At 51.2% G+C, this 12,548-nt stretch overlaps 5 protein-coding genes across 5 annotated transcripts; 4 read left to right on the plus strand and 1 right to left on the minus strand.

Annotated features, from left to right (window-relative positions):
• Positions 1–87: 87 nt before the first annotated feature.
• Positions 88–1,942, plus strand: F9C07_2284766 (putative proteasome regulatory particle subunit Rpt2). Its single transcript, XM_041286341.2, has 4 exons — positions 88–243; positions 322–387; positions 446–1,514; positions 1,568–1,942. The coding sequence occupies exons 1-4, from the start codon at positions 241–243 to the stop codon at positions 1,819–1,821; spliced, it is 1,392 nt and encodes a 463-aa protein (XP_041147560.1). The 5' UTR covers positions 88–240; the 3' UTR covers positions 1,822–1,942.
• Positions 1,943–4,152, plus strand: F9C07_2284767 (WD repeat protein). The gene has a single exon (XM_041286342.2). The coding sequence runs from the start codon at positions 2,083–2,085 to the stop codon at positions 3,862–3,864; it is 1,782 nt and encodes a 593-aa protein (XP_041147561.1). The 5' UTR covers positions 1,943–2,082; the 3' UTR covers positions 3,865–4,152.
• A 639-nt stretch (positions 4,153–4,791) lies between these two features.
• On the plus strand, positions 4,792–7,309 carry F9C07_6343 (DUF803 domain membrane protein; the record flags this gene model as incomplete). Its single annotated transcript, XM_041292821.1, has 2 exons — positions 4,792–5,794; positions 5,862–7,309. The coding sequence occupies 2 exons, from the start codon at positions 4,792–4,794 to the stop codon at positions 7,307–7,309; spliced, it is 2,451 nt and encodes an 816-aa protein (XP_041147562.1).
• Positions 7,310–7,812: 503 nt separating this feature from the next.
• On the minus strand, positions 7,813–9,795 carry F9C07_6342 (uncharacterized protein; the record flags this gene model as incomplete). The annotated part of the gene is made up of 4 exons (XM_041292830.1): positions 7,813–8,663; positions 8,739–9,054; positions 9,145–9,657; positions 9,727–9,795. 4 exons carry the CDS (start codon positions 9,793–9,795, stop codon positions 7,813–7,815), a joined length of 1,749 nt encoding a protein of 582 aa, XP_041147563.1.
• A 774-nt stretch (positions 9,796–10,569) lies between these two features.
• Positions 10,570–12,132, plus strand: F9C07_6341 (putative cytochrome P450; the record flags this gene model as incomplete). The annotated part of the gene is made up of 1 exon (XM_041286343.1): positions 10,570–12,132. One exon carries the CDS (start codon positions 10,570–10,572, stop codon positions 12,130–12,132), a length of 1,563 nt encoding a protein of 520 aa, XP_041147564.1.
• Positions 12,133–12,548: the final 416 nt, after the last annotated feature.

Raw genomic sequence — 12,548 nt, forward strand, 5'->3', positions numbered from 1 at the left:
GCATCTAAGTGCCATGATAGCTCCGGGTCACGTGCGAGGTCACAGCGGTGGCCAAGCCCGACGGATGGCGACAACGACAACAGCTTCCAAGCTCGCCGAAAGCTCATCGTCATCCTACATTATCCCCCCATCTATCATCCAGCCCCTGACTAATAGAGTCGCCTTCATTATAATATTCCGGTTTAGGTATAATTAGAGTAAAAAGAACATCTTGTTGATTCCGCGGCACACACTTGGACTATGGTTGGTTCCCAACTCTCACTGTCGTCACCCTCTCACCTAGCCAAAGTACAGTCTCTCTAACAAGTCATTCAAAAACAGGGTAACCAGCAGTCCAACATCGGCGGAGGCCCCGGGGGCGATGGAAGGGATGATAAGGATAAGAAGGTAATTTCGGTTGCTTCGTTCAGACAGCTCTATCCGCTTACAAAGCGTCCCTTAATAGAAGGACAAGCCCAGATACGAACCACCTCCTCCTCCCACGACTCGTCTTGGACGTAAGAAGCGCAAGGCTGCCGGCCCAAGTACAGCTTCCAAACTCCCCGACATCTTCCCAACGTCACGATGCAAATTACGATACTTGCGAATGCAACGGGTCCACGACCACTTGCTGCTAGAAGAAGAATATGTCGAGAATATGGAACGTCTACGCAAAACTAAGGCACAGGCAGCACATGATTCCGTCAGCAGAAGCGAGTTTGATATTATGGACCGAAATGCAGACGAGAGGGGTCGCGTCGATGACATGAGAGGTACCCCCATGGGAGTCGGCAACTTGGAAGAGTTAATCGACGACGACCATGCCATTGTTTCCAGTGCTACCGGACCAGAGTACTACGTTTCCATCATGTCCTTCGTTGATAAGGACTTGCTGGAGCCTGGTGCCAGCATTCTGTTACACCACAAGTCTGTCTCCGTTGTCGGTGTGCTCACCGAGGAGTCCGACCCCCTGGTGTCCGTGATGAAGCTTGACAAGGCACCGACGGAGTCTTATGCGGATATCGGTGGTCTTGAGACTCAGATCCAAGAGGTTCGAGAATCCGTCGAGCTTCCGCTGCTCCACCCTGAGCTGTATGAAGAGATGGGTATCAAGCCCCCCAAAGGTGTCATTCTCTACGGTGCCCCGGGAACCGGAAAAACGCTGCTTGCCAAGGCAGTCGCCAATCAAACAAGTGCCACTTTCCTCCGGATTGTCGGCAGTGAACTGATCCAGAAATACCTCGGTGACGGACCTCGTTTGGTGCGACAGATTTTCCAGGTTGCTGCGGAACACGCTCCTTCCATTGTCTTCATTGATGAAATTGATGCCATCGGTACGAAGCGTTACGACTCTACTTCGGGTGGTGAACGAGAAATTCAGCGTACTATGCTTGAGCTTCTTAACCAGTTGGACGGTTTCGATGACCGCGGAGATGTCAAGGTTATCATGGCCACTAACAAGATTGAAACACTTGACCCTGCTTTGATTCGTCCTGGTCGTATTGATCGAAAGATTCTCTTCGAAAACCCAGACCGTACGTGTTACCCACTATAAACATTAAATCATCTGCTTACTAACATCCTCCAGAAAATACCAAGAAGAAGATCTTCACCCTGCATACATCCAAGATGTCCCTCGGCGATGATGTCGATCTCGACGAGTTTATCAACCAGAAAGACGATCTTTCAGGTGCAGATATCCGAGCAATCTGTACCGAAGCCGGTTTGATGGCTTTGAGAGAACGCCGTATGAGAGTGCAAATGGAGGATTTCCGCTCCGCTAGGGAACGTATTATGAAGACGAAGCAAGATGGAGGCCCTGTGGAAGGCTTGTACCTGTAGTCGATCTGTTGGTGGTGTACCTAGTTTAGTTCCAATGACGCAAACGCATTATACGGCGTAGAATTTCTCATACCTTATATATATAAAGCATAATTCCGTCGAATACATTTTAGATGACAGGCGAGGGTCAATGACGGCACCGAGAGCTTAATTTGCAAGCAATACAAACATTGCAAATATTGCAAACTAAACGTGATATCGCCGCCGTCAAGTCATTTATTTCTTGCGAAATCTAAGTAACTCCGTGCAGTACATCTCATAATGGACGGATTCGATGAAGAAGCTTTCAAGAAGTTCTTTCCAGGCAGCTTCGGGAAACAAGAAAGAAAGACTGATGTCAACACTCAGATAGACCGCACCAAGCGGACACATGTATCTGCTAAGACTACCGCAGATGATGACAAGGCAGGTTTGATTAGCGACGAGCAAGCTAACGTTCAAACTGGAGCCGAAGACCGAAAAGACAAGAGTGAAAGCGACAGCGATAATGAGTCTGATGATTCTGACTCCGATGACGAGGACGAGGACGAGTTTCCTGTCTCACACGAACTTGTCCTTAAAACTCATGAGCGCGCCGTAACAACTCTCACAGTGGACCCATCAGGCTCGCGTTTAATCACAGGGTCAACAGATTGTACGATTAAACTACATGATTTCGCTTCAATGACCCCTTCGACGGTGCGCGCCTTCAAGTCCGTTGATCCTACCGCGAAGAAACAGTCCGCTTTGCAGGAGGCGCACGCCGTGCATTATGCTGCCTTCAATCCCCTGTCGCCAGGCTATGTCATGGTCGTTTCTGCTACACCCCAGCCGAGAATCCTCGATCGCGACGGCGAGACCATTACTGAATTCATGAAAGGAGACATGTACTTGAGAGATCTTCATAATACCAAGGGGCATATATCGGAGGTTACCAGCGGCGCATGGTGTCCCACCGACGAGAACCTGTGTGTTACTGCAGGATCGGACAGTACGGTACGTATATGGGACGCCAATATTGGGCGGTCACAGAAAGAAGTCATAATGCATAAGTCAAGAGCGGCTGGATCCGCTGGTCGGAGCAAGATGACTGCTGTTGCATGGGGTTCCCCAAAGCAGGGTGGACCTAATGTACTCATTGCTGCTGCCCTTGACGGAAGTTTAATGATGTGGAGTGGGAATGGGCCATTTACTCGACCTAGTGGTGAGATACGGGATGCTCATACGCGCGACACATGGACTAGCGGGCTTGATATCAGCTCGGATGGAAGACTGGTTGTCACCAAGGGCGGAGACGATACTATCAAGCTCTGGGATACTAGGAAGTTCAAGCAGCCGATTTCAACAGTGGCGCACCCGTCCAGCTCCTCCCGATACCCGACTTCGAACATCGTATTCTCACCCACGTCCGCGAATGTCCTCACGGGCTCGGAAACTGGTCATCTACACATTTTGAACCCCGCAACATTGAAGCCGGAATTGGTCACACCGGTCACACCGGGATCGCCTTTGATTACCGTTCAATGGCATGAAAAACTCAATCAGATCCTCACTGGCTCTGCCAACGCTGAGACTCATGTACTTTACAACCCTGACATGTCGTCCAAAGGTGCCGCCTTGGTTATGTCCAAGGCACCCAAACGCCGGCACATTGATGATGACCCGAACCTTACCATGGACCTTTCACATGGTATCTCGGGTGACAACGTTGTTGTCGGATCGAACGGTGTGCCCCATTATAGCTCGGCAACCTGGTCTTCCCGTCACCCAACCATTGGGCTTACGGCGTCAGGACGGCCCAGGGATCCACGGAGACCGCATTTGCCAGCAACGACTCCCTTCGCCAAGTCGCAGCCGGATGAGAAACATATTCGCGAGAATATTCCTCTCAGTTCGATGCGCGATGAGGACCCCCGAGAAGCGTTGCTGAAATACGCCGAGAAGGCCGAGAAGGACCCGGTTTTCACTAAGGCATGGAAGGAGACTCAACCGAAAACGATATACAGGGAGATTAGTGACGATGAAGGCGAGCAAGAGCCGGATAAGAAAAGAGCCAGGCGATGATTTTTTGTATAGTTTCATGCGACGGTGCCTATGAGAATATAAACCTTCCTTGTCACATCATTTAGTGGTAGCGATTGTGACGATATAATAATAAAGTTCACCGCTGCCTGGGTGCACAGATGCGTACGAGTACTCAGATGATTTGACTAGTATGTATACTCGCATCTCAGCTGCCCGATGACGTTCGGGGTAAATCCCTACCGGGATAGTCATTAGTCAGGGTTGAGCCAATCAATCCACTCATACTTTCAATAGTGCTGTTCTTCCTTCTTCTACTAAAATACATTAGCTTGGAAATCCTTCCCCCAACTTCTTTCCGGTTTTCCTTTCACGATGCTGCGCTTGGGCTTATGCTCACCCTCTCTTACTAGCGGTATTGCAGGTGCGACCGATCGGATCTTAGTTTACTACGCCCAGTAAACTAATTTGACTCCTGACGTCGCCGGTGTCTTTCGGCTACCTTCCGCCAACAGACTCCACATCGCAAATCGTGCTTAACACAAACAATCGTTCGATTCGCACAAGGTGGATTATTCATAGACTTCGTTACCTCTCCTTCTTCTATCCGGTAAAGGTACAACCTGGTAGTTAACTGCACTGGTAAAAAGGTGGTGTCTCACATCGGAGATTTAGTAGTGTCGGAAGTACGGCAATGTGATTCTCCTTAACAGCATGAACACTCGTCCAGGGTCAAAGTTGAACTGAACCCTGAAAGAATTCTACTCGCTGAAGTATCGGAGGCGAACCGCGCCGTTGCCTGCTCTCTCCTGATTTAGATACAGCGGGTGGTGGATAATCAATAATCTGGGGCTCAAACTTTATAACGATTCCCTTCGACGGTGACAGCGGACCTGTCGGAACGCCATCCTCCCCGTCCCTATACCCTGCCCCTTCATTCCCCTTACTTTTAGCCTTCGAAAATCCCGGATGGCTCACCTCCACGAGGTGCCTCTAGCAGCGGGTCTGCTCACGACCTTCGTTCCTTCCGCCGTCCCCACGCTGACCCTCTCGTCGTTATATGTTTCCCCTTCTTCCCAGCCATTCCCGACGTTGGCCTCGGACCCCGGATATGACGACGGCGGCGGAGGTGGGGGAGGAATGCATGAATGGTCTTCACTCATCGGCATCGTGACTGCGCTAATCGGCAATATCCTGATCTCCTTGGCCCTCAATATTCAGCGCTATGCCCATATCAGGATCGAGCGAGAATGGGAGCATCAAAAACTACAAAAGGAGGCGGAATGGAAACGTGCAAATCCAGGCCTGGGGTCGACAGACACTTATGGTTCGGTTGCGGATCATGAATACAACGACTACGAAACTCGGGGTAGAAACCAATCCCGCCGCTTCGCTCGTTATAGGGACGAGTCCCCAGAGGTTAGGTTCGTCCATCATGATCAGCCCCATATTGATCTTGGACCCGAGGACGATGATGAGATGGACACGAATGCGCATCAGGATCAAATGGATGAGTCGTTCATGTCGGATCGGACTGTGCGACCGGGGGATCTGCGCCGGAAATCATACCTTCGCTCTCCGTACTGGTGGGTCGGAATCGTGTTGATGTGCGTCGGCGAGATCGGAAACTTCATGGCATATGGTTTTGCTCCAGCGTCGATTGTTTCCCCATTGGGCGTCGTGGCCTTGATATCGAATTGCGTCATTGCTCCGATTCTGCTGAAGGAGAAATTCCGGGGACGCGACTTCTGGGGCGTGGTCGTGGCGGTCACCGGTGCAGTGGTAGTCGTTCTCAGCGCTAGTTCGTCCGAGGAGAAGATCGGACCGCATGATATCTGGGTGATGATTACCCGCTGGGAGTTTGAGACTTATGTAGGCATTTCCACCGTGTTGATCATTGGGCTCTTGTGGGCAAGTGGAAAGTATGGGTCACGAACGGTTTTGATTGATGTTGGGCTCGTGGCACTTTTTGGTATGTTAACATAATAAGCTTCCATCCATTTGTACTCGCTTGGACGGCCACTCATTCTCGTGTCTAGGTGGATATACTGCCCTATCAACAAAGGGTGTTTCGTCACTGTTGTCCTTCACTCTATGGCATGTGATTACCTTTCCAATCACCTACCTTCTGGTTTTTGTCCTGGTTTTCAGCGCTGTATTGCAGATTCGCTACATCAACCGTGCTCTCCAGCGTTTTGATTCCACCCAGGTGATCCCAACCCAGTTTGTGCTTTTCACACTGTCTGTCATCATTGGAAGCGCGGTGCTGTACCGGGATTTCGAAAACTACACTCTTGACCGTGCCGGGAAGTTTGTGGGCGGTTGTCTCCTGACCTTTCTAGGCGTATATTTCATCACCAGTGGCAGGGTCCGCAATGACGACGAGTCTTCGTACTCTAATGACGAAGAGGAAGCTATTGGTCTGCTGGCAGGAGAGAGGTACCGTGATAGCGTCGACATGTCACCTCCTGCGCGTCATGTAAGAGTGCAGAAACCTTCACGGATTCCTTTGGAAACCCAGGCAGAGAATATGCAGTCCCCCTCCGGGTCGCTCCTTAGTCACGGTATTGAGGGTATTGACGAGGGCCAGCGTACGCCCCGGGGTGTTTCATCTGCTGCTCCATCTTCTCCCGTTGGTTCATTGACCGCCGACTCTCTCACCGGACAGTCTCTACAGCCTTCCCCTCCCATGCACCCTAACTCTCTCCTAACTAATCCTTGGGCTGATGCTCATGAGTCGGCCATTGAAACCCCCAAGTCCGAGCCCCAAATCCCCCAAATTGACCGTCCAGTCACTCCTGAACAGTCGAGGCCGACAACATCTGGCTCACCGGTTCTTCTTCGTTTCCCACCAGCGCCTGGCATCGAAGACAATAACCTCAAGGTTCCTGCCGCCTCGGGAACGGAAACCGCATCGCCAGGGATCCGAAGTAGTACGGTTCCACAGACGCCACCGGCACGCCGACTACGGAATTCGATATCGTCACGTTTCTCGCCTGGCCCGCTACTTCCGACTATCTCTGCCGGGTTCAGTGCAGTGGTAGCAGAGTCCCTACGCCGTGGTGAAACGAGTCCGGTAAAGGATCGCAAGTCCATGCGGAGGCATCGGGGCAAGCAACTCAGTACAACCATTGTAGATGGTTTTCTTCGCAGCCGCGACGGCGAAAATGCCAACATCGATGAGGGATTAGGGCCCCGCGGTGTGCTGCCGACGGCAAGGTTTAACTCCACCGGCGATATTGCCACCGCTCCTGTCACTGCAGGACAATCCACCACTACTTTGGATACAGAGGATGCTCCACAAAACCTGCAGCCCGATGGCTCTACTTCTGTATCTCGGATTCGAAGCCTAAGTGACTCCTGGAGTGGAGGCCTAGCATGGCTGGGTGGCACTTTACGCAAAGTGAATGGCCACGGCAACGGACATGAGCAGATCGCCGAGTCACAGACTAACGAGGAGGAAACTGGCGCAAATACGCAGGCGTAAAAACACTCTTCAGGGTGGCTGGCTCACTGGTATTGTTAGTACATATTGCATTCGCGTTGAGAGGCTTCTTGGGTAGACTCTAGTCTACCAGCCAATTTGTTGGCATTTTGTAGGTTATAGTGTTTAATACAGACTTTAGAGGTTCCACTGCGGTCGGTTCATTCCAGCAGTATATAATGGTAGCATGACGCAGACTATACAGCATCTATTAGTCAAACATTGACTGTATGTACTCGTCGAACCTTTAATATATTTGCCAATTTGATCCCGGTTGCTTATATGGAACATAGTAATTAATTCTCCGAGGAAACCTGGTGTGATACAGGGACTACTCAGTGATGAATCGGGCAGTTACAGTGGTAAAAAAAGAGCACGGTGAAATTTATTCTCCCTTGTTCTCTATAGTCCTGTACCCGAACTAAAAGACATCTATATATCTATTGAATCCTATCTAACCACCAACACCCAAAGACCCACAGATACATAAACCCACCCAGATACATCTACGAAGCCCAAGCACTCCTCAAAGCCGCCACAATCGCACTAGTCGGCCAAGCATACTCAAACTCCAAGTCCACCAAAAACCTCACCAACGCCTCCCTCTCCCCGGGATCATCAAAATACTCCCCACAAATCGAGATGCCAACCGCACTGGTCACCAACGCCGGCGGCCCCGCCCGATTCCCCAACCCTAACCCAATGACCCTCCTCGTAATAGCCCTCAACTCGGCCTCCAGCGCACGGTTCAGCGCCCCGGCCCCGGCCCCCAACCGCTGCATCCCCGGATTCGACACGGCGAGTAGAATCCGGGCCAGTTCCATGTGCTGCTCCGCTACAACCTGGCTATCGTTCATAAGCCAGATAGTCGGGAAATAAGACCCCTTCTCCGGTTCCGGTGGTACATGGTAAATCGGTTTATATGAAAGAGGTTTATGGTTATTCCAGTGTGTTTCGAAGGCCTTGAGACTATTCCATTTTTCGAGCCGGGATGCTTGCGTCGGGTATTTGGTGTTTGTGTGGCTGTCGAAGGTGAAGTTTAGGAGGTCGGCGCACCAGACCAGGATGCGGTTGGCCCAGATGAAGTCGCAGGTTGTGGGGAAGGCGTTGTAGTCGTTCTTTGGGGAGATGGGGAGCCGGACGGGTCGTTGGTGCAGGAATGCGCTCCAGATTTCTTGCCGGAGGGCGATGAGGCAGGCGGAGTGGCGGAGGGAGATTGCGGGCGAGGAGTGGATGTTGGTGTCGTGCGTTGGGCCGTGGATTGTTTGGGCGGCGTAGAAGGAGTCGTTGTTTTGGGTGTGTACTATGAATTGGACAGCTTTGAGGTAGGCTTCTGTGTCTGTGCCGATTGAGGGGGCTGGTCTTGGTTAGTTTGGGGCTGTGGAGAGGGATATGTTGGGGAGGATGGTTGGGGTTTATGGGCGGGGAGTACCGTCTATTTGCTCGTAGAAGCGGAGGATGGTCGCTGCTGTTAGTACGTCTTCGTTGTAGTCTTCGTTTGGGTCTTTGGAGATCTCGATTAGGTATGAGATGCAGATGTTGTGGTAGCGGATTGCCGAGTCTTCGCTGAGTCCGGGCAGCGGGATCCCGTCGAAGATGACCGTGCCGTTGATGTTGTTGCGGCATTTTAGGGCCTGGCGCATGTGGCCGGCCGATGCGGTATAAAGAGCGTATCGAAGTACTGGGCAGAACATTGCTCGGCCGGGGACTGTGAGCGCGAAGTGTCGGTCTCGGTCTGTGGAGTCGAACTGTGGGGCGGTTAGCTGTGTTCGCTCGTTTGCTTGGGATGGTCATGCATTGCTTTGATTGTGCGATGGGAGTGGAGGGGAGAAGGGTACCCAATGTGCAAGCTTCTCCACGAAGTAGCGTATCAAGCATGCTTCCTGTAGATCACTGGTATAGGAGGCATCCGAGAAGGTTTCGGGAACGCCTTTCAAGGGCCCCAGGCGGTAATGATCGCGCTCTGCTGGGAAAGCATTCGAGGGTTGGTCGGTAGGTTGAGACAAGCAATCATATGCTGAAGTCTGGGCATAGTAAGAAGCCGACTGTGGAGACGTTTCGTTGGAGCCAGCGACTGCATTGAAACTGGAAATGCTATAGTGCCTCGAGTCTCGATGACTCTGGCCTAGCCTTTCTCCCTGGTGGTTATGGCTAGTGTTCGTCGAGGTAGATGCTGGCAGTGAATGTGGTTTCTGGCCCTTTCGCCATATCATGGAGCTGGGGGATGGAGAATTATTAGAGCCTGTGGCATCAGGCAAGCTCTCTTCGGCATCATCATCATCGTCGTCAGCGTCGCCGTCGCTCTCTTGACGACCATCCGGGTTCACATGGACATAATAAAGTCGACCTTTCTATAGTCAGAAACGCGAACAGTAGGTGTACGGGTGTCCCAAATAAATGCAATGAGCGGAATGTATTACCTTTCCGAGGCAGGCCAACCCATTTCTGATCAGAAGAGAAATGAAACCTCCGTTTCGGTATTGGCTCATGTCGAAATTTGAAGTTCTTGGCACTACGGTCACATTTTGAGCTGGCCTGTCTGCAGCTTTTGCAGGGGCTGCCTCCGTCGCCTATTGGTAGCAGTCAGTACCAAAGGATGACCTGTTCGCACAAGGGCCCTCGCTGGAGGACTCACATCGCAAATGCCGATCTGGATGCTCTGACGTTAGTGCGTGGAATTCTACCCTTTCCGGATGGTAGTACTGACCTTTGCATCTCCTACACGCAGCCGGCCTGTGCTTTCCAGGACTGCTCATTTCCTATGTCTGGTCGAGGGCTGGAGATAACCACATGGTCATCGAGATGGTAGTTGAACATGAGTTGTGGGGGAAAACTGTGGGGAAACTTGGGGTAAAATTTCCCCGCTTGGTTTCCGGCCAAATCCTTTTGTGGTAATCGTGTGGACCATTGGGCGAATCAGAGGCCGACAAGGTCAACCTCGCTGCTCTTGAAAAGGGAGTATTTCCCCATTGGGATGGTTAGGGCTTCCAAGTTCAATCGCTTCATCTGCATGAGATTAATATCGGGGTAGAGTCTGTCTGGCAAGTTTGAGTCAAGAGCTAACGGCGAGACCCTTGAGAGCCTTTTTGGGAAGCTTTGACTCTGCTCTCCGTAGCCCTATTTGTCCAAGATGAGGTCAAGGTCGGGAAATGATATTCATATCCCGATTCTCTCAAACATATATAGATTGAGGAAGTTCGACGGGACTTGTGAACTGATCCTCAACCATTCAGCATCGCAAGCTCCCAAGAATCATCCCAAACATGACTGGAATCTATGTTTTGGCTGCCGCTAGTGCTCTTGCCCTTGGGGTAGGGTACGTGGTCATTCTTCCTATCATATACTACTTCTACGATCCCAAGGGGTTTCGCAAATATCCAAACTTCGCGCCCCTCGCGGGTATCACCGACCTTCCTTACTGTTACCTAAGCTCGTGTGGATATCGTTCCAAAGACCTATATGAAGCTCACAAAAATGCACCAATATTGCGCATTGGACCCAACAATCTTTCCTTCGGCCGTATCGGTGCAGTGAAGGACATATACGGGCACAACACCCCGTGCATTAAAGATATCAAATATGCTATGACATGGGGCTCTCATACACACCTGTTCGACGTGATCGACAAAGCGGACCATGCTGCGAAGCGAAAGCGCATGTCTTCTGCTTTCGCCATCAAGAACTTGGAGAGATGGGAACACAAAGTGGCCAACGTAACCGGCCGCCTTGTCAAAGCGTTGGATGCGCACTGTACACTCCCGTTGCTTCCTGGTCAGACAGAGCCGCAAGCGGCAGATGTCACGCTGGACTACAATAAGTGGATCAATTTGTTCACGATTGAGGCCATCAATCTCATTGCCCTTTCGTCCACACTAGGACTGCTAGAGAAGGGATCCGATGAGGTTACCGCACAAAGAAAGGATGGGACAACATACCCGGCTCGATATCGCAAATCCCAAGATAGTACCGCACACGCGCAGTCGCTTTTTGTTTGGGATTATAAGTACTTCCACTGGCTTTCTAGGTTATCAAAGCTGGTTCCCAAGTACCGCCAGATGTGGAAAGATGGAGAGCCATGGGGCGACGTGATCTACCACCAAGCAGTTACACGGCTACAACGGTACCAGAGCGGGGAGAAACTGGATGATTTCTTCTCCTCACTCATGGAAGATAAGGCAGGACACCCTAACAACCTCGAATGGGGTGAGATCGTCGCCGAAGTAGGCGCTATCATCAACGCCGGAGCCGATACCACAGCGATTGCCCTAACCCAAGTCTTGGATATGTTAATCAGACACCCGAAGTACCTGCAAAGATTGCGGGAAGAAGTGGACAGCACCCTAGATGCAGACGAAGTGGTCGCACCATACGATAAGGTGAAGAACCTTCCGTTCCTGCGCGCTTGCTTAGATGAAGCATTGCGCCTGATCCCCCCTACATCAGCTGGACTACCCCGACGGACACCGCCGGAAGGAGCTCAGATATTGAACGAATGGATCCCGGGTGATACCAGCGTGTCGATGACAAGTTATTCGGCTCATCGGGATCCTGAAATTTTCCCTGATCCCGAGGAATATAATCCGGACCGATGGATGGATTTGGACAACCGGAAGCGCATGGAGCCGTACTTTGTCCCGTTCTCGACGGGGGCCCGGGGGTGTCTCGGTCGGAATATCACGTATCTTGAGCAGACTGTTGTACTTGCGACACTGGTGCATCGGTATGACTTTGCGGTGCCGGCCAATTGGAAGCTCGGTCGGTTCGAGGCGTTTAACCTGATCATGGGCGAGATGCCGATGAAGATCTGGCGAAGGGAAAAGGCATGACGGCGTTAGAATAGCTATCTTCGGTAGACGATGGTAATGAAATCGAGGATCATGACTATGGTGCAATTATCCACCTTTTGCTATTTGAGACCGGATCTAGTGGATTTAGTGTCCGTTCACATTCAATGGAGAAGTGGATACGGACAAGCATCAAGCATCCCGAGTAAAAGTGGACCACAATCAATTCATATATCCACGGATATCTAGCCTAGGACCCTGATTGACAAACCCCTAAAGCATAAACCTCAGACTTCCAGGGGTAGCGGACTATCACAAGATTCTGGTTCCAGGAAAGAATTCTTCGAAAGTCCATTCCAACGGGGATCGTGCATGGACTTTTAGCCGTCAAAGCCGTGGTCAAGGGAATCTGCAGCCAAGACTCCCCAACGCAAGCATTAATTAAATTGCGGGGACAA

Source organism: Aspergillus flavus, chromosome 5 (assembly GCF_009017415.1).
Source record: "Aspergillus flavus chromosome 5, complete sequence".
In the NCBI taxonomy this organism is placed as follows: domain Eukaryota; kingdom Fungi; phylum Ascomycota; class Eurotiomycetes; order Eurotiales; family Aspergillaceae; genus Aspergillus; species Aspergillus flavus.

Bases quoted from the DNA above. Each gene is read 5' to 3' on its own strand.
- F9C07_2284766 (XM_041286341.2), top strand. The intron at 388-445 runs GTAATTTCGGTT...GTCCCTTAATAG, and splicing joins GGGATGATAAGGATAAGAAG to AAGGACAAGCCCAGATACGA. The intron at 1,515-1,567 runs GTACGTGTTACC...AACATCCTCCAG, and splicing joins TCTCTTCGAAAACCCAGACC to AAAATACCAAGAAGAAGATC.
- F9C07_2284767 (XM_041286342.2), top strand. From the start codon at position 2,083: ATGGACGGATTCGATGAAGAAGCTTTCAAGAAGTTCTTTCCAGGCAGC.